Here is a 25,758-nt window from a genome sequence, read left to right as displayed (position 1 = left end):
CAGAAGGATGTGACAGACCATGTATGGTTGAACTGTGAGTCCTGTGTATTTGACGTCATTGAGATGCGCGAGCACGTGAAGTAAAGTGAAAGCACTGAGAAGCATGCGGTTGTGAGATTCTTTTATTTATATAAAAAATAGAGAGATTGACAGAGAGAACCAAGCTTAACATAGCCTAGCTTAGCTCTTATCAGCCCCCACGTTCTACCGAGTAACTGCCAGTTATTACAGTACATATTCAGGATTCCCACAGCGCATCTTCACTGAGCTGGACTCACTAATAACATCTTGAGATACATGACAGAATTCTGCAACAACCCAAAACAGATAAATCACTTTTCAATAAATGCAAATTCTGGTTTAATTTAAATATGACCTTTACACACTTTGCAAGTTTAAGAATATGTATCAAAAAGACGAGTACAAATGTAGGCCTATTTATTTTACAGTATTTAAGAAGACAATGATTAAACAGCAGAGATCACTTACCGTAAGACTGAACCTACAAGAAGCTAAAAAGCAATGAAGATGAACAACTCCATTACAGCGAGTGTGAGAAAAGAGAAAAATGAGACTCACATAATAGGTGAATTATGAAGCAGCGCATCAGACAGGAAACTATTTCATGCACTTATCAGTTTTATGTAGATTAGTGTACACTCTAAAACCAATGTGTTAAAAATAACCCAATCTGGATTGTTTTGCAACCCACATGGGCAAACAAACTATGGACAAACCCAAGAATGGTTTATTTAAACCTTCCATGTTTTGTGGTTCATTTAGCTCAGCATAATGAGTTTATTGCCATTTCATGTTTACAGGAATTCTAGCTTATTTTTACCTCATATATGGGTTAATGTTTCCTGACTAACTTAAATGCTGCAAAAAAAAATTCATCCTCCACAAAGGATGACGACAAGGATGATTGTGTAAAAAATAAGGTTATTATCTTTAATAAAACAAAGCAGAGGCACTAATCCAAGAATAACATATCGGTGTGAACTATACACAAACAACACCAGACGATGACCAGAAGAAACCAAAGGGCTTAAATATACAAGATAATGAACTGAATACAAACAGGCGATCTAATTAATGAATAGCACTTGCACTTGCATATTGTACTTGCATATTGTTGTGGTCACTTACACTTGCATATTGTACTTTATTGTTGTCCTATTGTAAGTTTAGCTGCTTCTATTGTTCTCATTTGTAAGTCGCTTTGGATAAAAGCATCTGCTAAATGAATAAATGTAAATGTAAATGAATGGTGACAAACTAGTGGCGGGAAACTGAGAACAAAGGAAAACTAACAAGATAAAGGCAGAAAAAACAGGAACTGAACACTAAGAAAATGAATCCAAAACTGAGCATAAACGTGACATCTCTGTTATCCGTTTTCCACTAAAATAGTGCTGGTTCTCGTGCTGGTTATTTAAAGTCCAAGTACAAATCAATGCAAAAACGTTTTACTCTCATTGAAAAAGGGGTTTGAGGAGCTATTCATTTTGCTCTTTAAAACTTTTTTCACACTTGAAATAGTTAATACTGGGTCATTCTAAACCCTGGGTAAACTGAGTCCTGGGTAATCTTGCTTCACGTTTCACACTTCTCATTATTTAACCAGGGTTAACGATTAATCCTAGGTAATCATAAACTGCCATTTTGCACTGTATATTCCTAACCCTGGGTAAACATCCTTATTTGCGGTGTCAGGATCACTGATTGGATGAACGTGATATGTTTAAAGGCTCTAGCATTGTACACTCATATTCACTTTATATTGCCAACAGTAGGCTACTACAAGTTTATCCTGAACAGACCTTTTGGACTATAAATGTAAGAATGAAATGGTTTCTTCATCACTCCAACTGTCACGTTTGCCCTCAAATGCTGGAACTACTGTTTATACTCAACGCAATGTTTCTGTGACTGTCTAAAGCACGTGAATATGACAAATGCCATTCACTGCAAATGACCTCCAGCTCCCCATCTCTGGACGTAATATTGGTGGAGCTTGCCCTATTCCAGCTTCACCTCTGTGGATCTAATGCGTGGAGCTTGCCCTAGTTACTTTAGGGTTATGGTGTGGCTGGAGCTTCAAGCTCCACCCATTACAACCAGAGAGGCTAAGCTGGACCTCCATTGTCTCTGCAGTGAATCCCAAGCACTTCTCACAAGGCAGTATTGGGCTAGAAAGCCTTGCCAGAGAAAGTCTTCTGCGTGGTCACAGAGGTCACAATGCATTCCACACCAAACACTAAATGATGAAAATAAAAACTTTTGTCAGTGAGTAAAGATATTTTATTTATATTGAATGTACATAATGAAACACGACTTGAGACTCATCAGTGCATCTTCACCAAACTGTAGACTTGATCTCCTGCGTTTGAGTGAACTGGTTTGTCAGGGATCGTGCAGTACAGGTGGTAATCATTCTTAAGACAACAGAAAGATTAATAAGACAGACAAGATAAATGTTTGTAATCTGTTCATGATAGACTTCTCGTTTCTTTATGTGGGTTTGTGGTGTGACTGTTCACATATTACCTCATTTTCCTCTGTATTGCCCTCTTTCTGTTGAGTATTGACCAAAACTTCTGTAATGCAGAAGCGTCATTTCACTTTAAATAACATGTTTTGACTGTCAAGAACAAGCTCTCTGTCATAAAACTTGAATGTATTTTAAGCTTTGACACTTTACACAGCAGAATCATCTCTTCTCAGACTCATTGTGCAACAGTGTTTTGATAAATTTAATATTTGTCCCACTTCCTCTGTATGAGCTCATCGTGATTGAGTGGGCCAAGTTTCTTAATGCTTATATGTGAGCATCAAAAATGCTGTTTTTGGACTAGTGAGGAAGTTTTAAGTTGTGAAACCACAGTGTGTTTTTATAGTAAAGACCGAGAATGATTTGATTCGTCATGATATGACCACTTTAATGAAAAATCTTACCTGAGGGCTGGTAAATTGAATTCTCAGACATAATGAAAGAGTCAGTTGCTGTGGGATCTGGTGTGCTGTCCTGATGGGACTCTGGGTGTTCGAGGCCTTTGAAAGAACAGCATGATGAAGAGGGTCAAACAGAGTCAATAGAAAACCATTCAAAACAAGAGGACAAATGTCAGATGGATTCGCATAAAGATAAAAACTTGTCATTTTAGAATTTTTCCGGCCCCTCATCACGGCTTCTTCCATTGGATGACAGTGCAAACATTCTGCAAAATAGCTAATTTTGTGTTCCACAGTAGAACAAGTTTTGAACAGCAAGAAAGTGATTAAATGATTTTCATTTTGGCGGGAGCTGTTCCTTTTAGAGAAGATGTGTCTATTAATGCTGAAGACTTGAAAGAGGAAATGGCTTCAGTTTCCGAGAAGCTGTGGTCACTATGGTGTTTTTAACTTAGCAGATTCTTGGTGACATCTGTTACTTAGCGTCACGTTGTCTGAGATAATGTTCTCTCACCTACAGAGATGGGCTGAGATGTGGCTGGTACAGAAGTGATCAGAGAATATGTCTCTGCAGGCCCAGAAGTCTAAAAGACAAAGAATAATTAAGGTCATGTCCATTTCAGCCATTCTTACTCATTATGGTATTATAAATATGTATTACTTTGTCATTTAAAAAAAGAATTGCAAAGATACTCACCATACCAATTCCTTTACTCGGCTCATCTGATCTTATGAATCTTATTTTATTGCTAAGAATCAAATAATGATCTTTATGGCATCTTTGCATGCATGCATATATCAGATAATGTAATACACATTTGCACATACAGATCCTATAGACTACAAAAAAAAACTATATTAGTATCTCAATGATACTTAAATAACACTGTCTCCAATACATATCACAGACTATGAAATTGAATGCATGAAATAAAACTTACTGTTTTCTTCGTTTTTTACCTAGAAAAACAATGAGCTAATGCATTATGTTCAGTTTTTACTCCAGTACAGCATTTTGGTCAAAATTCACATGATAAATGATTTCACATAATAATATTGAACAGCATGGGGTGTACAATTATAAACTTGACTTACTTGCAAACCAACATAGACAGATGAATCCAGTCAAAATGACACCAACACCAGTGGAAACCAGCACTTTAGACCATGTGTCTGTGTCAAAACAAAACCAGCACTTTAATACATGTTTATGTGCATTATGATGATTAATATAGGTGCTTTAGATACATCAGTCCACTTGGCAACTGAAGTGATACATGTAGATTTGTTTTACGTTTGTTGTGTGCATGGAAAGAAGTAAATGTTCTACAGAGATCTGAAAGGGAATGCTATGGTAAAATCATTTAAATATGGAAGAAAAAGATTTATAATAAAACCTGTATATCTTGTTGCGGGTGGATCAGCTGCTGAAGTGTGAACACTAGAAACCACTGCAACAAAAAATTACTCAAATGATATGATGAATATACACAACAGTGTTTCAGTGTTTGATGAAGTCACTGTAAAAATATTTTTTCTTAAATGGTGTTCTAATGATATTTATAAAAAGTTACCAGTCCTGGTGGATGCTGGGGTTTCAGTAGTGGAAATGGCAGCCATTGTTGCTGAAATTGAAATGGTAAAATAATGACCTATATGAATTACGAATATTTGTATTGTCAGGTAACTACACTAAACTACTCACATGTTTCTGTGTTCGTTTGTGAAGTTTTTTGAGTGGATGTTTCTGCTGAAACTGCAGTGAGAACATCTTAAGTTGTGTATAAAATAAAAATTGTCTTTACAAAGACTGGCATAAATCTTATCGTTGTACTGAACTAATCATTGTAGTAATAACCATGATAGCAGATCCAAAATTATCTTATTGTTTTGTGTGTGTGAAAAATACACTAAAGTAGGCAAACATATTGGGTGAGACATGCAATGTTCATCCATGACTTAACATTTTGAGCAGACATCATTTGGAGCAAAACAAATTTGCCATTTGCTTGGCAATTTGGCATCTAAATACGTACCATGTTCTGACATATTTCTGTTACCAGGCAGAGTAGAGGTTGCTGTGAAAACTGCAACAACAACAAAAAAATTAACAGTGCCACAGCATGTATAGTATTAAAATAGAATGTTTGAAAAAATATTCACATAATTCATTAGAAATTATTAACCATGTTGAAAAAGCAGCACAATCATGAACTTAATCAATCAATATGTTGAATTCATTGTGCTTGAACTTAATACTTCCCACTTACCTTCAAGGACTTCCTCTTTGAGTTATAAACGAACAGTATAAATAAACTTTAAATTAATCCCACATATATTTTTGAACCTGACATTTGAATCCAACATATTCTACACAGTAACTTTAACCATTGAGGAAAAGTGGATGAACTTACATATGGTTTCCTTTGTTGTGTTTGTTGGCAGGTTTGTCTTGGAATGGAGATCAACTAATATAACAAAAAACATATAGGGCCCTATTTTAATGGTCTAAAGTGCACTGCACTAACGTTAAACTTTTGCTAGTTTAACGACGGGGAAAATGGTCGGCACGCCCGGCGCATTGTCTAAAAGGGTTGTCTCTATTCTCTTAATGAGTAATGGGTGTGTTTTGGGCGTAACGTGCAATAAACCAATCAGAGTCTCATATCCCATTCCCTTTAAAAGCCAGTTGCGCTCACGCCATGGCGGATTCACTATTTACATGTACACAGCATACATGACATGGCATTTAATATTTGGCATTTTTGTGTGCTGCTGCGCATCCCTGTGTGTGTGTAATAAGCAGAGTGTACGAGCGTTGTGGACCCGCCTATACACTGTAAAAAATTTCTAACCCTCCCAAATCAAAAATTTCAAGTGACCGATAACATCTAAATTTTTCAATTGGCCCAAGTGAAAATCTGTACATTTAATTTTATAATTTAAATGTAGATGTTATCGGTCACTTGAAATTTTTGATTTGGGAGGGTTAGAAATTTTTTACAGTGTATAGGCGCACATTATTACTAATACGCTCTTTAAATAACAAAAAAAAAAAAACATTGCACCATTGACTTTAGACCAGGTTTCAGTTGGTCAATGGCGCAGTCTATTTCAGTTGCCTCAAAATATCAACGCACCATCAATGCGCCCGCACACACCTCATTTTCAGACCAGCTCGCCCATGGGCACACAAATGGGTGCAAATGCATTTGCTATTTAAACAACGTGGTGCAGGACGTGAAAATGATAACTGTGTCAAGCTGAAACTAGCAAAAAAACTCACGTCGTGCCTGGCGCTGCATTGCGCGGGTGTATGATAGGACCCATATAGCAATCATTTCTGAAATTTGATCTAACCAGAAATTATGTTGTCAGTACTTACCAGATTTACTGTATGTTGTGGTTTCAGAAGTGGACCTTACAATTAATGCTGTTGAAAAGACTGAAATTTTCATGTACAGTAAATGTTCAACAAGTAATCATGATCAAGGAATAATGTTTTTCGTTCCAAAGACTTTCATGGTGGAGTAATAATAATGCTTTTTTGATTACTCACAGGTTGTCATGGCTGTTGTAGTAGTATGTGCAGTGGTTGTTGAAACTGCAGAGACAAATTACCAGCATTATAGGGCAAGCTTTAAAGCCAAGTTTGCTTGTTAAAGATACAGGTCCTTCAAATACAATGAAGAAGAGTGCTTTTTCCTAAAGCTGCAAAAACTCTGTTAACTTTAATCCTGTTAGTACTTTTGTAATGTGTTATTTTGGAGGGAAAACAACTCCATAAACATCTGTATTAGCAGCAACTGATTTGATGATTTCTGTAATGTTTTGTGGTATCGATTCAACAAAATACAAACATCTGTCTGATAATATCAATGCTTCAGTGGTTGGTTGACACTCATGTAAACTGTCAATCACTCACTGAGCAATTGCTCTTTGTCTTTATTCTGTTCATTTTATTGCCATGTTTAAAAAAACACAATTAATCAATTCAGAATATATAAGCATGTTTCTGAAAGAAATTTTAATTGAAATATTTCTGACTTCAACATTTATTTATTTAACATTAACATGTATTCATTTTTGTAAAGTCACAGAATTCAAAAGTAGCTGCAGAAAAGAATGACCCAATTACATTTTATAGATTTGTCAGACATAGACTTGCTGTCTGACATCTCAACTTTGATCACATGATCAGCTCGTGACTTCCTTCCTGCTTAAATATATCAGATTGTTCACTTGTACGTCACACTGTGGTTAAACGTTTGTTGTCACAGATCACGGTCTACTTTTTCACACTGTCCACAACTGCTATAGAATCAGCTTTAACATGTTGTTTCTGATTTCATAGTCTGACATCGAACCACAATAAATGAGTCTCAACACACCACAGGGATTATGATCAACCATATTCAACCCTTACTTATATTTAGTGTTTTTGTCTTTTCTGTATTGCATTATATAGCCGATTGAAAGAGTCTTTATAAATAGTATTTATCCAGAGGTGTCCTATAAGTGTTACATCACAAACACTGATGGTGGGTTTCTCAAGTGAATCAGTTTGAAGTGAAATAATCCATAGTTACTAAACACACTGAAATAATGTTTCTAACCCAGAAGAACATCAGTGAAATCTCTCACCTAGAACCGTCACTGTAGCAGCAGGAGAATGAGATGATTTATTATTGCCCCACTCATAGAAGCAGTAAATGTCGACTGATGCAGGAGATTTTACATCTGCCCATCCGAGCACTTCAGCACCAGTGAGATCGAGCTCACACTTCCAGCTCACTTTTATATTCTTCTGTTCACTGTTTATGTAGAAATAACACTGATCCACTTTAACATCTGCTGGCGTCTCACAGATCATCTTCACTGATCTGGACTCTCTTAGGACATCTGGAAATAATTTTACAGCAGGAGCTTCTGAAACAACCAAAACAGACAAATTAATCATTACATCTCCTTATTGACCGCGTTTACATGCATCATTTTCCAATCATGGTCCATGTTTTGGTTTAACCTTTAAACAAATTAATGGTTTTACAGACAAGGCTTAAATCTAGGCCTAGACTAAAATGCATGTTTGAGCTGTTTTAACTAAAAGCAACTTGCACTTAAAATATGTCAGTGCCATTGTTTTTTCTCAAGATGCACACCAGTAATGTTTTTTTTTTTTCTAAGGCACCTGTAGAAAAGATTCTTAAATGTCCTAATTTAACTAAAGCCTACTACTGGCTTAATCTAAACCCTGTCTGTAAAATCGGGCCTTAAACTCATGTGAACAATAAACTTTTATATGAACATATGCAGATGTAAATAAATACTACAATGGATTTTCCAAATAACTCATTTACATGAACATTTCCAATTAATATAGATTCTTATTTCACCCAAACATTAGCTTAATCGAGTAATTGCAATCAGTTTAATAAATTGTAATTAAATTGCTAGCAAAAAACTAACATGCCTTAAAGCAGAGAGGTTGTAGGTTCATGTGTTTGCTCAACTGAAACATAACCGTACTGATCACACATTTTAGAAAAATAAACTTTTTTTAACTGCAATTGAGGACATTCAGTATTTAATCAACATTAAATAGCAGAGATCACTTACTGTCTGACTGAACCTCCATAAACAGCTGAAGAGCAATGAAGATGAACAACTCCATTACAGCGAGAGTGAGAAAAGAGAAGCGACTCACACAATGGGTGAATTAGGAAGTAACACATTAAACCACAACCATTTAATGCTTGTGCATTCAGAACTATGAAAATGAACGTACATCATGAGAACACGTGTTCAGCAGATCTGGATCACTGGTAACATTTTTTGTTGGCTCACAGTCACAGACTACAGGCACATAATGTCTGTCACACTCTGCCTGTTTTACTTTAGTTTTCATGGACTTTTAGTTTGTTTCTCTTATTAACCTGTTTCCTGTGTTCCTTTATTCCCACCAGTCCTTAGTTGCCATGGATATTCATTTAATTAGCACACCTGTCAGTTTGAGTTCATCACCCTGTGTATTTAAGTCCTTCAGTTTCCTCAGTTCATTATCTGGTATTGTTTGTGCATTGCACGCTGTTTGTGTTATCATATTGGATTGCCTGAGTTTTGCTTTAGTTAATAAAAAAGGCTGTTATTTTGATTTACCGCGTCTATATTCATCTTTGGACTAAAACGTTACAATAAGTCAAGTGGTTCAGTTGCTCATTGAACAGACAGTTGTTTAACAGAAAATAACACTGCAAAAAAAGTCCTGTCATTATTATAAAGCTGTAGTTGCCATAATTCTGTAAAACTGCAGTAAAAATGTTAACATATTTATAGAACAACCTGTAAATTGTACAATTTAAAACTAATTTACACACACACACACACACACACACACACACACACACACACACACACACACACAATTTAAATCAGTAAATCCGACAGCTCTTTTCTGCTGAATTATCAAGGTCACTCTGATACTAAAATCTGTTTTGTACTTTGAACATATACTGACAACTACCGTAGCAGTAAAGAGAAAGTCACATGAATTAAAGTTCATCACAAGTAGCTTTTCCATATAAGCTGATGTAAATACTAATATAGAGAAGGTGAATGCAGTGTCATGCACACACTAAAATTTGGCAATAAACATTAATTTAATAACATAAGATGTAACATAAAACCCTGATGTACATAACTGATAACAAAAAACTAAGAAGAAACATAATTATTAAAATGAAAAAACATCAAATTTAAAGTGTCACACAGGGAATGTCAGTTTATGCTAATTCACTGTCAATTTTAAGATGATTTGTTCTTTTTACTTACAGAAATGGCACATGTAACAATATTTTACTGTAAAATTACATGAATGCAATGCAGGTTAGATCTATTAAATTTTTCATATAAATAGTACGGGAACTTAATGTTAACCAATTAACATGGCGTCTTTTACATTATTTTTTTTTACAATGAATAAAACTGAACAATTTGGGCACTATATTCTAACATTGTGAAATTGTTTAAAGCCTAACATGCTGCAGTTAAAATACAACTTTACTGTTAGCACTCAATAGTTGATTAAAAAAAATAATAGAAATTGCATTTATTATTTTTGAAGCTTCAAATCTGTTAGTGAATCTGCATCACTAAAGTCTACAGATGACTTAAAGATGCTTTCAGCTCTGTTTAACATTTTACCAATATAAAATCTATTTTCTCCCAAAATCAAAATGTGGGAAAATACCTCCAAGCTGCCTTGGCCTGCTGATCAGTATATGAACTCAGTAGCTACATACTGTAAATATACTATCATTCTTTCTGTACAAATCATTTTTATATTTTGAGGTGCAAGAAGTGAAGAAATGAATCGGTTCATCCGTGTTTTGGGGAGCACACAGAGGAAGTTAACAGAGATGTTGTTTCCACCTGACAGGAGCTGTAGATCACCTCTGTAAGAACGTCATCATAACCTGCACAGATACACTTTATTATCATCATATGTTTCAATCATGGAGCTCAGTTTATGAATAATTACACACCTATACATTGTACTTACTGTCAAAGTGGCAGAGACAGATGAATCCCATGAGTCCAGAGAGAAATAAACCAATACCAGTGAAAACCAGCACTACTAAAAGCCATGAAACTGTCCAAAGACAAAAATTAGGCTTTAATCCATGTTTATATTTAAATCAGACATATAATGTGCAGATTTTTTATTAAATTCCTTTTAAATTAACATGCCACATCATATAATCATGAAAGGAGGAAATTTCAAGATTTGTTTTAGTTTTTACAGATATTTAGAATATCAGTTTTGAGTTTTGTGTTGTGTTGTGAGTGAATGAACAACCTTCAGAGTGAATGTGATCAGTAGGAGGAACAGCTGCAACAGAAAAGATCTCAAATGAAATCATATTACAATAAAAAAAACTGATCTACTGCATTATGATTAAAGACATCAGTGTTTCTAGATGATCTCACAGTCAGGAAAATGATTTTTCTTATTTTACATTTAAAACAGATTTAATATTCTCTTAAAAAATAAATATGCAAAAATACTCTTACATGTTTCTGACTCTCTGGTGGTTTCAGGCAGAGCAGAAGCTGGTATGAAAACAGCTGATAGAATCAACAGTGTGTCAGAGTGAGGTGAGATATGAGAGATATGATACTATTAGCCTACAGCTAGTATGTAGTAAATCAGTTGCCAGAGTCAATGATCAATAATACAGTTTAGCTGTAATTTTACTGTATAACAATATTTGACTGCTAAATCCTGCGACTGACTAATCATAGTCACATAGGAAAGCTGTGCAAATAAACTAAGAAATAATCATTTTCACATTTAAAGTAATTTAAAGTGAAATGAGCTAAATGCCTCAGTGTGATTGTAAAGTATGTTTTATTTTCAAAATAAACATAACTCACAAGTTATTTTGGCCGTCAAAGTTTCACCAGTAGAGGTCGCTGTTGAGGATGCAAAGAGAATTCAACGGTGTCAAAGGAAGCATTTAGTTTGGAAATAAAACTATTTGGTTGTGGCATTAATACTGTACAACATACAAGAATACAATAGTGAACTGGGCAGAATCATTTAATGTGATAAACATTATACAGGCATGTGGTCATCAGCTAAAGACAAAAGGTGTGTTCGACTTGAAGCGGCGCTGCACAGATCGATTGGTGTATGACATCAAGGTACTGGGAGAGCGATTCGAAAGCATGCAGAGCCGTCAAATCTCCAATCGCTCTCACGGTTCTTTGTCATTCACCGATCGGTTTAGGCAGCACCGCTTCATATCGAACATACCTAAAAATGGAGAAAAACCTTATCACGCCCCAGCAGCGTTTCAACACAGACCCGCACTCGCTCGTGAGCAAGCTGTCATCATAGTCCGTATTGTTGATACGCTGGAGCAGAATGGCGTCTAAGCGATTGTGGTGCTCTGTTCTTGGGTGTAATAAGGAACACAGCAGTCATTTTGATGTTCCTAAATCCGAACCGCTGAAGACGCAGTGGCTGAGTTTGTTTTCGAAGGGAATATTCCCCACGATCAACGTCAATGCTTTCATGTTTGCGTGAATCATTTCACACACCAGACTGCTTTATAAAGGAGGGTCAGTATAAAGCTGGTTTTGCTAAGAAGCTGCTCCTGAAAAAAGGATCGGTACCAACTATTCGTGTTCCTGCTGCACCTCCAGACGAAGAAGTGAGTGTAACATTTTATTAACCTTTATATTAATCTTTATATTAATCTTTGCAAATCGCTAGCACGCTTCACGATGAATGCGTCTAAGGTTTACACTCAGGGTACATTACGGCATGTTTTCTATGTACGACTTTCTCAATATAATTCATAATCCCACGTTTATAATGAACAACGCGTTATGGTTATTGTGTTATTATTAAAAATGGTGTATGCACAGAACAGAGGGGTGGGGTGAGCAAAGCTCATTATCATTTAAAGACACATGCACTTAAACGGCGTGCTGAAAACAGAGCTGGTTTTGACCAGGCAAAATGAGTGTTTTCTTACAATACTAATGAGAATTTTTAATTAAAGTATATTACAAACTTTTAATTTAGACCCTAAAGAATCATTTTAGCTTGTACAAAAATGGCATTATATGACCCCTTTAAAAGAAATATATATATATATATATATATATATTTTTTTTTTTTTTTTTTTGCCACATATGATGAAGGGGGGGATTTCAATGTTTGTGTGAAAAAAAAAAACCTGAACTACTGCATCATGATTACAGACATCAGGGTTTCTAGATGATCTAACCGTCTGGAAAATTTGTATTTAACATTTAAAACAGATTTAATATTCTTATTATTATCAACAAAGCAAAAATCCACTTACATGTTTCTGACTCTCTGGTGGTTTCAGGCAGAGCAGAAGCTGGTATGAAAACAGCTGATAGAATCAACAGTGTGTCAGAGTGAGATGAGATATGAGACATATGATACTATTAGCCTAAAATCATTTGCCAGAGTCAATGATCAATAATACGGTTTAGCTGTAATTTTACTGTTTAACAATATTTGACTGCTAAATCCTGTGACTGACTAATCATAGTCAGGAAAGCTGTGCAATAAACTGTGCAATAAACTAAGAAAAAATAAAAAATGAGCAAAATGCCTCAGTGTGATTGTAAAGTATGTTTTATTTTCAAAATAAACATAACTCACGAGTTTTTTTAGCTGTCAAAGTTTCACCAGTAGAGGTCGCTGTTGAAGCTGCAAAGAGAATTCAACAACGTCAAAGGAAGCATTTAGTTTGGAAATAAAACTATTTGGTTGTGGCATTAATACAGTACAACATACAAGAATACAATATAAATATATAAAAAAATGAAAAGTGAGCTGGACAGAATCATTTAATGTGATAAACATTATACAGGCATATGGTCATCAGCTAAAGACAAAAGGTGATCATTTTAATAATATAATATATATATATATATATATATATATATATATATATATATATATATATATATATATATATATATATATATATATATATATATTATTATTATTTTATTTTATTTTTTATAATAATAATTGCAGGGGGTTAGGGGCGTGGAGGAATTTATACTTTGAAGTATACTCTACTAGTTTAGTAGCTTCATGCTGCAAGTAGCCTTGAACAATATCACACTTATAGTTAACTATTTATATATTATTTTTGCACTTTAAAAACACTACTATGTTCCTATTTAGTTATTAATTTTTTATAGGCTACTTGAAATATATAGGCCTACCTTTAACTGTACTTTAACTCTTTCCATTTTAAAAACGTTATAGCTTCATGCGTCCTTTTTTATTAACACTTGTATGTGAGAAAGTTTCATTAATAAAAAACCCCACAATTTTAAAGAAAAAGCTCAGAAAATCGCATTTTTGTCAAACACTGTCCCGGTCGGATTCAGAATGATGATCAAATCAGAGTAGATCGCTTCCATCAAAACCCCAAAGCTTCACAGTCGTTTACTCTTCATGGGTTAAAAGTTTCATTCAGTAACATTAGGCAGTTTTGATTTATATGCTGTTTAATGTTTAATGATTGCGTTGTTTTACATTTGCGTAAGCAATCTTCTATCACTTTCTGCTTCTTCGACACCTGTTTTGTTTTGATCCGGAGATTCTGATACTGTTCTCTTTCAGAATATGTGTAATAGCGCCCCCTACTGTATAACAGTGTAAACATAGATAGCAGGAAAATTCAAAAAGAGTAAAGATTTGAAGTAAATTCCTATGTACACTACCATTGGACTAGCCAACACAAAAATGGATATGAATTAGGAACATATCTGTTTTCTTTATAAATACATTTTTTCAACAATGTTAGTTTATAAGATTGTATGTAAAACTATGTGAAAAAAGTATAGGCTATACTCAATCAAAAGAAGATTAGAATAAATATAGTTTTAAGTATATCTTGATCAAAAGATTGAGTACAAGTATACACTCACCTAAAGGATTATTAGGAACACCTGTTCAATTTCTCATTAATGCAATTATCTAATCAACCAATCACATGGCAGTTGCTTCAATGCATTTAGGGGTGTGGTCCTGGTCAAGACAATCTCCTGAACTCCAAACTGAATGTCAGAATGGGAAAGAAAGGTGATTTAAGCAATTTTGAGCGTGGCATGGTTGTTGGTGCCAGACGGGCCGGTCTGAGTATTTCACAATTTGCTCAGTTACTGGGATTTTCACGCACAACCATTTCTAGGGTTTACAAAGAATGGTGTGAAAAGGGAAAAACATCCAGTATGCGGCAGTCCTGTGGGGGCGAAAATGCCTTGTTGATGCTAGAGGTCAGAGGAGAATGGGCCGACTGATTCAAGCTGATAGAAGAGCAACTTTGACTGAAATAACCACTCGTTACAACCGAGGTATGCAGCAAAGCATTTGTGAAGCCACAACACGCACAACCTTGAGGCGGATGGGCTACAACAGCAGAAGACCCCACCGGGTACCACTCATCTCCACTACAAATAGGAAAAAGAGGCTACAATTTGCACAAGCTCACCAAAATTGGATACTTGAAGACTGGAAAAATGTTGCCTGGTCTGATGAGTCTCGATTTCTGTTGAGACATTCAGATGGTAGAGTCAGAATTTGGCGTAAATAGAATGAGAACATGGATCCATCATGCCTTGTTACCACTGTGCAGGCTGGCGGTGGTGGTGTAATGGTGTGGGGGATGTTTTCTTGGCACACTTTAGGCCCCTTAGATCCAATTGGGCATCATTTAAATGCCACGGCCTACCTGAGCATTGTTTCTGACCATGTCCATCCCTTTGTGACCACCATGTACCCATCCTCTGATGGCTACTTCCAGCAGGATAATGCACCATGTCACAAAGCTCGAATCATTTCAAATTGGTTTCTTGAACATGACAATGAGTTCACTGTACTAAAATGGCCCCCACAGTCACCAGATCTCAACCCAATAGAGCATCTTTGGGATGTGGTGGAACGGGAGCTTCGTGCCCTGGATGTGCATCCCACAAATCTCCATCAACTGCAAGATGCTATCCTATCAATATGGGCCAACTTTTCTAAAGAATGCTTTCAGCACCTTGTTGAATCAATGCCACGTAGAATTAAGGCAGTTCTGAAGGCGAAAGGGGGTCAAACACAGTATTAGTATGGTGTTCCTAATAATCCTTTAGGTGAGTGTAGGTCAAATATACTTAGACCTTTCTGTCAGTATAAGTGAAGTATACTTAAGTGCAATTTCAAGTATATTTCTGAGAAAGTCTGACCCTAGACTGAAAGTAGGCCTAGACTTTCTTATTTTTAGTTTAAAAGAAGTATACTAATAGCACATTTAAACGTCTTTTTCGTAAGGGTAATCATAGTCACATAAAAAAGCTGTGCAATAAACTAAGAAAGAATAATTTTCACAATGAAGCAAAGTGAAATGAGCAAAATGTCTCTGTGTAACAGTAGTAGTACTGTATAACAATTTGACTGCTAAATCCTGCGACTGACTAATCATAGTCACATAGGAAAGCTGTGCAATAAACTAAGAAAGAATAATTTTCACATTTAAAGTAATTTAAAGTGAAATGAGCAAAATGCCTCTGTGTGCTTGTCAAGTATGTTTAAATTTAATTTAAAGATAATTTAAATTATGCATTTACTTTGAAATAAAACTATAATTACAGTAGTACTGGTATTCATATTATAGCATAACATAATATCAGAAATACTCTATGATATGATAATCCTCTACAGGGATATTGAGACGAAGGTTACTCACTTGTTTTTGTGGCAGTTGTCAAAGTTTGACCAGTAGAGGCTATCACACATTGGACAAATACAAGTAGATGTAAAGTAATTAATTTTTCTGTTTTTCTGTTGTAAATAAATAAGTTATGCATTAAAAAAAACGTACTCTGGATTGTTATTGTCACTGGATCGGAGTGAGGAGATGCTATGAGAACTTGTGACTTCTCCACAGTGTAGAAGCAGGTTATTCTCACAGATGAACTCTGACCTTCTGACCAAATACTGATCTGAGATCCAGTGAGTGAGAGCTGACATGATGAGCTCTGTTCTGAGTTACTTTCTCTTCCATTTATGTTAAAGACACACATCTCCATCTTCAGATCTTCAGTATTCTCACAGCTCAGCTGAACTGTGTCTGTTTCCTTAATAACTGAAGCAGATGCTGTTAACTTGGCCTGAGGAAGACCTAATGAAGAAGAAAGGAAAAATGACCTAAAAAGCAATGGGACATTTTGATTGCTTGGTTTCTGTTTTTAAAAATAGCTGGCAGAGAAACCTCATTGATCCAAACAGTCTCATTGATTTTCAGGATTCACAAATGTTTGACTAATGAATTTCCATGACTTGTCCATGATCTTCCCAGTCATTCATGATTGTTAGATTATTGTATAATTACAGAAATATTTGGAGAGATTTATAAATGCCTTTGACTTTGCAAGTAAATTCCACTCTACACAAGCTCTCACATAAACGAATATCCAGTTGATTAGACATTTTTTTTAAATCTATATTCAATACATGCATTTTTACTCATCTGCATGACAGGAATAAAAATGTATTTATTAATATATGAAATCTAAAAATGTTTTTACAGTTTTGACATTGTCTAATGTTAACCACATTTGGACATGTTTTACCTCTGCATTTTACAAATACAGTAACAATACTAAATTGTTTTGTTTACTAATTTATTTACTATTATAATATAAATATAGCTTATAATGTATGAAGTCCTCACCTCTGATGGTGTGTGTGTCACTGCGCGGTGATCTGATCTCAGGTTCAGTGTTGATGTGATAATCACAGCTCAGATGTCTGCTGTTCACTGATCGTGTGAAGAGTTCACTACGAGTTAAATCAAACACACAATGATTCTCTCCAGACTGACTCTCCTGAGAGACTCTTCTGTGCAGAAGAACATCCTCAGTGTAGAGACTACAGGTGAAATCAGCTCTGACTGAAAGTGGTATTTCACAGGCTATGTTGATCTGGACATCATCGTCACTAACACTGATGAAGGGTTTCTGAAGTGAACCTGTTTAAGTCAAATATTCCATAATTAATAAAAAGAAAACATTGCAATTAGAGTTTCCAAACTACACTGTAAAAAATGTCTAACCTCCCTAACTCAAAATTTTCTAGTGACTGATAACATCTACATTTTTCAATTGGCCCAAGAGAAATTCTGTAAATTTAATTTGATAATTTACAGAATTTCACTTGGGCCAATTGAAAAATGTAGATGTTATCAGTCACTAGAAAATTTTGAGTTAGGGAGGTTAGACAATTTTTACAGTGTAGAACATCAGTGAAATCTCTCACCTAGAACCCTCACTGTAGCAGCAGGAGAATGAGATGATGGTTTATCAATCCCGTGTTCAGTTATTGTGTAGAAGCAGTAAATGTCGACTGATGCAGGAGATTTTACATCTGCCCATCTGAGCACTTCAGCACCAGTGAGATCGAGCTCACATGATGGACTGACTTTCATATTCTTCTGTTCACTGTTTACGTAGAAATGACACTGTTTCACTGTAACATCTGCTGTCTCACAGATCATCTTCACTGAGCTGGACTCACTTAGGACATCTGGAGATACTTTAACAGCAGGAGCTTCTGAAATAACCCAAAACTAACTCAATTAGTCATTACATCTCATTGACAATGTTTATTAATATTTACAATGTACAATAATATTCCGAAATTAATCACATATTTTCAGTTAAAAAAATTGAAAAGCAAAGGGATCTTTCCACTTTAATAGTATCGTTCTACGTGCTAACAAGGAAAAGAAAGCAAGGACTTTACACATTGATGCTGACAGCAAACAACTCCAAATAATGGCACCCTGAGGTTCTGGCTCTAATCACAGAAAGGGTGTGAAATATTGATTGCCAGTAACGCTCTAATTTGGGGTATGTCCAGAACATGTGAATCAACGTTCCCTCAGCACACTGACATAGGGCTAGTACCAGGAAACATTTGAGCTAGTTTAACTTTGTATATATGAGCTCTGTGCACTACTTTAAACTGTATAAGTGAATGCCGAGCACACATTGATGAAGAGTGGACTTGTTTAAGAACACAGTTTTTATGTGTCTTCGGAGAGTTGTCTATCAAGGTCTTCCTCCCAAGCTCTCTTAATGTTATCTAGAGAGGAAGATGCCAGATTGGCTATTAAATTATAAATAATAGAAATTGAGCCCTTGACTTATATGTTGCATGAAAGGAAACTATCCAAAGGATTTTCAGAAGGCATCACTGGAAAGTCTGATAGAAGTGACTTAATGTCTGTTGGTCTTGGTAAGACTAAAACGTAGAGCTAACTGTTCAAAGGAAGCAAATAAATGATCAATAAATACATTTTTTAAACATTTTATCCCCTTGTCAGAGCAACTCTTAAATGATCCATTCTGCATTGAAGGTAAAAAAAAAAAAAAGATTACGGGCAACAGGGCTTAGAAGAGAGGGATCCCTAAAACCAAATGATTTCCTGAATTGGGTCCAAATCCTCAATGAGTGTTTCACAACTGGGCAATCAACTGAAGTATAAGAAGTTAACTGCAATTTAGTTGCAGGAAGTGCTGGAAGAGAAATTTGTTTATAAGCATTAATTTCCATGACCACCCAGGACGATCTATTGGGCAAAAGGTGGTAATGCCACCAAATCGGTGTATTTCTTATGTTAGTAGTAAAACTTAAAATTAGGTAAGGACATGCCACCATTACATCTAGATCTCTGAAGGTATGCTTTACGCAGGCGGGGGTGCTTACCATTCCAAATTAAAGATAAAGAAATTTAGGGAGCACCACCATTTTAATGGAATTAATGCGTCCAATGAGAGAAATCTTTAAAGGGGGCCATTTAGAAAGGTCTTTTTTAATCCGTTCACAAAGCATGTCAAAATTATGTTTAAAAAGATGCTTATGATGGCGAGTGATACAGACCCCAAGATAAGTAAACTTATTTTTGACTAGTTTCAGTGGTGTTTATTACTGTAGTTGCGTATCTACCTTGTTAATCGGAAAAAAAAATCACTTGTGCAGATTAAGTCTGTAACCAGAAAACCGACCAAAATTCTCAAGCAAAGATAGAGCTGCGGGTAAAGAAGTTTGTGGATTAGAGATAAATAGCAGTAAATCGTCTGCATATACAGTTACCTTATGCACGGCCTCACCACAGGTAATTCCAGTAATCTGCTGACTCTCATGTTGGGCAATTGCTATAGGCTCAATGGCTAGAGTGAATAGTAATGGGCTTAGCGGACAGCCCGGTTGAGTTCCACGGTGCAAGTTAAATGGCCTAGAGTGCAGACCATTGGTCAGGACTACTGCAGAGGGAGCACTTTTAAGTAATTTAATCCAAGAAAGAAAGACCGGGCCAAATCCACATTTTTCCAAAACTAAAAAAAAAAGATACTCCCACTCCACCCTGTCAAACTTCTCTGCGTCTAAAGAAACAACACATTCCAAAATGGCCTGATGTTGAGAGTAGCCTATACCACATTAAGTAAACGGCGCACATGCTGAAATATTTAATAAAACTTTGTTCACTATGTGGACTTATTTTAAAAGACATTTAACAGCATAAAGCACTTACTGTAAGACTGAACCTCCATAAGAAGCTGAAAAGCAATGAAGATGAACAACTCCATTACAGCGAGAGTGAGAAAAGAGACGAGTCTCACACAATGGGTGAATTATGAAGTAACACATCAGACCACCGGAAACCATATTATGCACTGAGCAGTTTTAAGTAGGTGAAAGTAGATAAAAAAAATACTACACTGATAGCCATCTGCAATGTAATTCGTATCATAGAGTGTGCATAAGAATTTCTCATGTAAGTTTATAATATCCAATGAATACTGACAACCATACTGGCGACTTTTAGAGTTAAGTAGAGTTAACTAAAGCTATCCATTCTCTGACTAATAAATCCTCTTGTTAGTGTTCTGCATATTATCTATAATAGAATTTAGTACTTTTTGTAAACCTTCTGAATAGAAAACATATAGTGCACAAACCTTATTGTAATGTACAGCAGTGATGATCAGTAACAGAAGTTAAAATGTTCATGCATGATATAGACAAACAATATCTTCACTTTGCATCTTAATGAATTGAAAGAGTGAGAAAAATATATAAAATTTAGAGATCAGATCCTCCTGAAATGATGTTAAGTTTAAAGGGATATGTAGCAAATTAGCTCAAAAGGAAAATATGTATTATTAATTATAAAGTTTTAGAATTGACTGTAGCAGAAGTATGATTACTTAATCAGTTCGTCCATATAGCTAGATCAAGATGTTTAAGTGACTTTGATTTTGTGAGTGGCAAACACAGAGACAATAAAGCATGGATATAATGGTTTAATAAACGAAACTACGGGTAGGCTACACAACTAAACTAAGCAAAGTTTATAAACAGAATAAAGAGAGTATAGAAAAGTAAAGAAGAGAAGAGCATGGCAAGATTACAATCAGTTAACCACAACGTACGAGAAACAAAGAATCAGGGTCACCTTAAAAGGGGCACAATAACTTCGAAACGCATCTAAAGGCTGCGAACGGGTGCTTGCATTGACTTCAGTTGCTGATCAAGTCCAGATGCGGTAGATTCTGGAGATTCTTGATAATTTTGCCAGGAGTGCGCTGAAGCGTTCGTTTGGGTTCTTCAGGGTGGTCCACGTTGAATCCAACAAAGTTAACTTGAAGATAAAGTTGCTGGAAGGAGACAGGAAACACAGTGTCTCAAACGAGATCTGAACTGATCAGAGAACTCTTAAAGGCCTGTGGAAGAAATGTTATCTTTAAGATGAGTGTGACCATCATATGACAGTAAAAGAGCAATATGGAATTGTAATGGAATGGTAAAAGGGTATTGGTACGTGACAGGAGGGCTTCCACCGAAGGATAGAATATAATGAACAAGTCTAAGAATGCTCATATATGGTTGAAAGTACCATCATTGACCTAGAGAGATAACTCTCTGAGAGTTGAGGCTATGAAAGAGGAAGGATGCCGTCCCCTCACTGTCACACTCTGTGTGGCTGTACGAGTGCTGACTTTTTCTTGAAAGAAAATAAACCTCAAAGACAATTAGTCTATTTGTCTCTTATTCAGAATTGTTTATTGTTTATTTGCCACATCCGGCCCTATCAGTTCACACCCATTTGGTGAGGTGACCAATCAAAGATGACCAGTTGAAAGTCTTTGTTCCATCTTATCCCTATTTGCATGTTTATGGTGGCATGGAGAATTTGTGAAGTTTTTACACAAAGGTTTGGTAAAAATATTATGATGCATTTTATCATAACATACTATACACCATTAATTATGAAATGTAAAGAGGTGTCTTTTCATACCAAGAAAGACACAATTTGTAGACATTAAAGCATCTTTTGGATATCAGCATTTGAAGTTACCCTATAGCATAACTAAAGCATCATAACTAGGCTAAAATAACATAGAGACCACAAAAGGCGATTTTTTTTAAATATCCCCCTTGCGCTCATCCATATAATGGCAGTGAATAGAGACCAGCATCAAGCTTTAAAAAAAGACTTAAAGTATCACAGATTGATCCCACATGACATGTGTCATATATTCCAAGAATTCTGGGGGTTTACGATAGAGTTTAAGGAAAAACAAACCAAAATGTTATGTATTTAATGAAAATCCTGAAGAAAGAACAGCTGCATTAGAACAACTAACAACACCAGGGTGTGTAAATGATCATTTAAGTTGAACTATTCCTTTAAAAGCACAATATGTAAGATTTTTGGATTAAACAAAACACTAGAACAATGTTATATATTTTGTTTACTTGTGTACTCACAATATTATCCAAAATGTTTCCAAGTTCAAGTTAAATTTTATTTATATAGCATATTTACAACAGCCATAGGCTGACCAAAGTGCTTTACAGAACACAAGAAGGAGTAGCAAAACAGTATCGGACTCAAATATAAATAAAACCAACCGAAGAAAATAATCAATATACTAAAGAAAACAGGTATAGGTTATTAAAAGAGACTTGAAAGCAGACAGAGAAGGGCCGTTCTAATCTCTAGAGGCGGGTGTTCCAGTCGTGGCCCTGCCACCGCAAATACACACTTCCCTCTGCGCTTGAGCCTAAAGCGAGAGACTACCAGCAGAGCCCGTTCAGGATCTTAGGATCTTAGGCTTCTGGACGGAGTGTAGGGATGAAGAAGTTCAGAGAGATAGGCAGGAACTAAGTTATAGAGATTTAAAAACAAAGAGTAGAATTTTGAAATCTATTCTCTGGTGAACTGGCCAGTGTAGAGATCTGAGAATAGGAGAGATGTGGTCATATTTACGACACTCTGGCCACAGCGTTGTGTACTAGCTGAAGACGAGTAATTTGAGACTTGGATAAACCACAATATAAAGAATTGCAGTAATTTAGCCGAGACGTAACAAATACATGAACAGCCATTTCCAGAGTTTTTGGAGAGAGAAAGCCTTTGATTTCATAGACGAAGTTGATAGAAGCTGGAACCGATTACGGAGGAAATCTTTCAGATTTTAAAAGGCTGGTCAACAAGAACACCTAAGTTCCGCACCCTTGAGGATTTAAAAACGGACAGACTCTCTAGAATTTTCATTTGGCCCAAAAACAATAACCACAGTCTTGTCTTCATTTAGGCAGAGGAAATTTTGGCTAGCCATGATTTAACCTCCTCTAAGCATCGCAGAAGAGATGTAATCGCTACAGGGTTGTTTCTTTTGATTGGTATATAAATTTGAGTGTCATCCGCATAATAATGAAAAGACACACCATGTTTCCTTAGAACAGAGCCCAGAGGTAGCATGTAGAGAGAGAGACACAGGTCAGAGGTGCCATGGAGGAGGAGAAATTACCCATCGTTACTAAAAACTTTCTGTCAGACAGGTATGACTGAAACCATTTCAGAACAGTAGCTTTTAGACCCACCCAAGACTCTAGTCTATAGAGTAGGGTGGTCAAGAGTATCAAAAGGAGCCGAAAGATCTACAAGAATCAGAACCACAGTATCTCTGGAATCAGTAGAGAGATAAATATCGTTTAAAGGTTAGTTCACCTCAAAATGAAAATTTCCTGATAATTTACTCACCCCAATGCCATCCAAGATGTTCATGTCTTTCTTTCTTCAGTGGAAAAGAAATTAAGTTTTTTGAGGAAAACATTTCAGGATTTTTCTCCACACAATGGACTTCAACGGTAACCAAATTGTTGAAGTCCAAATCAATGCAGTTTCAAAGGGCTCTGCACGATCCCAGCTGAGGAATAGGGTCTTATCTAGCAAAACGATCAGCCATTTTCTAAATAAAATAAAAATGTATATACTTTTTAACCACAATTGTTCGTCTTGTGCTGGTCTGCGACGCGCCAGGCATTACGTAATCACGTTGGAAAGGTCACAACACTGAGTGTTTTTAGGGTGATTCTGACCTGTGGATTCGTACGATATAATCTGTGATTTTGAGTGTTTGATATTTTTGTCCTTTGTGCTTTATAAATTAAACCAATAGGTTTGTATTCTGGTTCATTGAGGTGAAACGGTTTGAAAGATTTTTAAATATTGTGATTTAATTTCTTGAGTTTTAGACTGTTTGTTTTTCTCTTTTTTCGTGTCTCTGTTTGTATATCCACATGTTAATTTCCGATGAGCTGTGATGCTGAAGTTTAACAGAACGGGGAGTTTATATTTTGTTTGTATGGTTTCTTTTTCTTCTTTTGGGGTTGTCACTTGCTTTAAGAGCTTCAAAGCAATGAAGATGAACAACTCCATTACAGCGAGTGTGAGAAAATAGATGAGTCTCACACAATAGTTGATTTAGGAAGTGACATACTAGACCGTAGGAAACCATGTAATGCAGTCAGTTCTATGAAGATGAACGTACATCATGAGACCGCATGTTTAGCTGTATTCACTGTAATAGAGGGCAGTTCAGGGCCACATGCATTGGCGTAATTTACATGTGGGACATGATGTCTCCACCACTGTTTGCCAGGGTCAGTATTGTCCTAACCACTTTCTGAAACATCTCTCGGCTCAAATATACCTAATACAAAAGAAACATCTCCAGCTGATTAGCAAACCTGTATACATTTCTTTCTTCTGCTGATTAGCAAACCTGTATAAATGTCTTTCCTCTGCTGAACACATAAGAAGATATTTTGAAGCTAATCATGATTGAGTGGGCCAAGTTTCTCAATGCTTTCGGACTAGTGAGGAAGTTTTAAGTTGTGAAACCACAGTGTGTTTTTATAGTAAAGAACGAGAACGATTTGATTTGGTTTGTCAGGGATCGTGCAGTACAGGTGGTAAACATTCTTAAGGAAGACAACAGAAAGATTGATAAGACAGACAAGATAAATGTTTGTAATCTGTTTCTGATAGACTTGATAGACTCATTTTTTATGTGGGTTTGTGGTGCGACTGTTCACATATTACCTCATTTTCCTCTGTATTTCCCTCTTTCTGTTGAGTATTGACCAAGACTTCTGTAATGCAGAAGCATCATTTCACTTTAAATAACATGTTTTGACTGTCAAGAACAAGCTCTCTGTCATAAAACTTGAATGTATTTTAAGCTTTGACACTTTACACAGCAGAATCATCTCTTCTCAGACTGACTGTGCAGCAGTGTTTTGATCAATTTAATATTTGTCCCACTTCTTCCATAAGAGCTTATCGTGATCGAGTGGGCCAATAGTGAGGAAGTTTTAAGTTGTGAAACCACAGTGTGTTTTTATAGTAAAGAACGAAAACGATTTGGTTTGTCATGAAATGACCACTTTAATGAAAAATCTTACCTGAGGGCTGGTAAATTGAATTTTCAGACATAATGAAAGAGTCAGTTGCTGTGGGATCTGGTGTGCTGTCCTGATGGGACTTTGGGTGTTTCGAGGCCTGTGAAAGAACAGCATGATGAAGAGGGTCAAACAGAGTCAATAGAAAACCATCCAAAACAAGAGGACAAATGTCAAATGGATTCGCATAAAAAAATTAACTTGTAATTTTAGAAGCTTTACGGCCCTCAGCACGGCTTCTTTCATTGGATAGGCAGTGCAAACATTCTGCAAAATAGCTCATTTTGGCATGAGTTTGTTTCTTCTGTTCAGTTGATGGGCCTCATTAACTTCCAAAAAATAATAATATGGAAGTCAATGGGGCCCATCAACGGTATGGTTACCCAAATTCTTCAAAATATCGTCTTATGTGTTCAGCACAAAAAAAAAAGAAATTC

At 35.9% G+C, this 25,758-nt stretch overlaps 3 protein-coding genes across 9 annotated transcripts in view; all 3 read right to left on the bottom strand.

Annotated features, from left to right (window-relative positions):
- LOC311281708 (uncharacterized protein) overlaps positions 1 to 8,825 on the bottom strand; it is a 134,678-nt gene extending 125,853 nt beyond the window's left edge. For both annotated transcript variants that reach the window (XM_084394901.1, XM_084394900.1), the window contains exon 1: positions 8,575 to 8,825. In XM_084394901.1, coding sequence (XP_084251027.1) covers positions 8,575 to 8,629 — 55 coding nt within the window. In that variant the 5' untranslated portion in view covers positions 8,630 to 8,825. The remainder of the gene's footprint in view (positions 1 to 8,574) is intronic.
- LOC311281714 (uncharacterized protein) overlaps positions 2,288 to 25,758 on the bottom strand; it is a 29,472-nt gene continuing 6,001 nt past the window's right edge. The window contains exons 1-14 of one of the 6 annotated variants that reach the window (XM_084394916.1): positions 7,600 to 7,637; positions 6,515 to 6,559; positions 5,370 to 6,400; positions 4,992 to 5,042; positions 4,661 to 4,726; positions 4,530 to 4,580; positions 4,353 to 4,406; positions 4,051 to 4,128; positions 3,897 to 3,915; positions 3,653 to 3,704; positions 3,470 to 3,539; positions 2,959 to 3,054; positions 2,551 to 2,600; positions 2,288 to 2,438 (exon numbers count right to left, since the gene is read on the bottom strand). In XM_084394916.1, the coding sequence (XP_084251042.1) occupies positions 2,349 to 2,438; positions 2,551 to 2,600; positions 2,959 to 3,054; positions 3,470 to 3,539; positions 3,653 to 3,704; positions 3,897 to 3,915; positions 4,051 to 4,128; positions 4,353 to 4,406; positions 4,530 to 4,580; positions 4,661 to 4,726; positions 4,992 to 5,042; positions 5,370 to 5,442 (750 nt within the window). In that variant the 5' untranslated portion in view covers positions 5,443 to 6,400; positions 6,515 to 6,559; positions 7,600 to 7,637 and the 3' untranslated portion in view covers positions 2,288 to 2,348. Of the gene's footprint in view, positions 2,439 to 2,550; positions 2,601 to 2,958; positions 3,055 to 3,469; positions 3,540 to 3,652; positions 3,705 to 3,896; positions 3,916 to 4,050; positions 4,129 to 4,352; positions 4,407 to 4,529; positions 4,581 to 4,660; positions 4,727 to 4,991; positions 6,401 to 6,514; positions 6,560 to 7,599; positions 7,638 to 25,758 lie in introns of those variants that run through there. The other 5 variants (XM_084394919.1, XM_084394917.1, XM_084394920.1 and 2 more) reach the window with 5 other exon arrangements.
- LOC311281709 (uncharacterized protein) lies at positions 9,596 to 21,011 on the bottom strand. The gene is made up of 12 exons (XM_084394902.1): positions 20,100 to 21,011; positions 17,822 to 18,115; positions 17,238 to 17,534; positions 16,386 to 16,685; positions 16,251 to 16,289; positions 13,163 to 13,210; positions 12,834 to 12,887; positions 11,392 to 11,430; positions 11,029 to 11,082; positions 10,814 to 10,846; positions 10,517 to 10,606; positions 9,596 to 10,430 (listed from the first exon to the last, which is right to left on the bottom strand). Exons 1-12 carry the CDS (start codon positions 20,152 to 20,154, stop codon positions 10,333 to 10,335), a joined length of 1,401 nt encoding a protein of 466 aa, XP_084251028.1. The 5' UTR covers positions 20,155 to 21,011; the 3' UTR covers positions 9,596 to 10,332.

The sequence above is a fragment of the Rutilus rutilus genome, assembly GCF_951802725.1.
Source record: "Rutilus rutilus genome assembly, chromosome: 22".
NCBI lineage: Eukaryota > Metazoa > Chordata > Actinopteri > Cypriniformes > Leuciscidae > Rutilus > Rutilus rutilus.
This window is presented reverse-complemented; position numbering and strand designations above follow the sequence as displayed.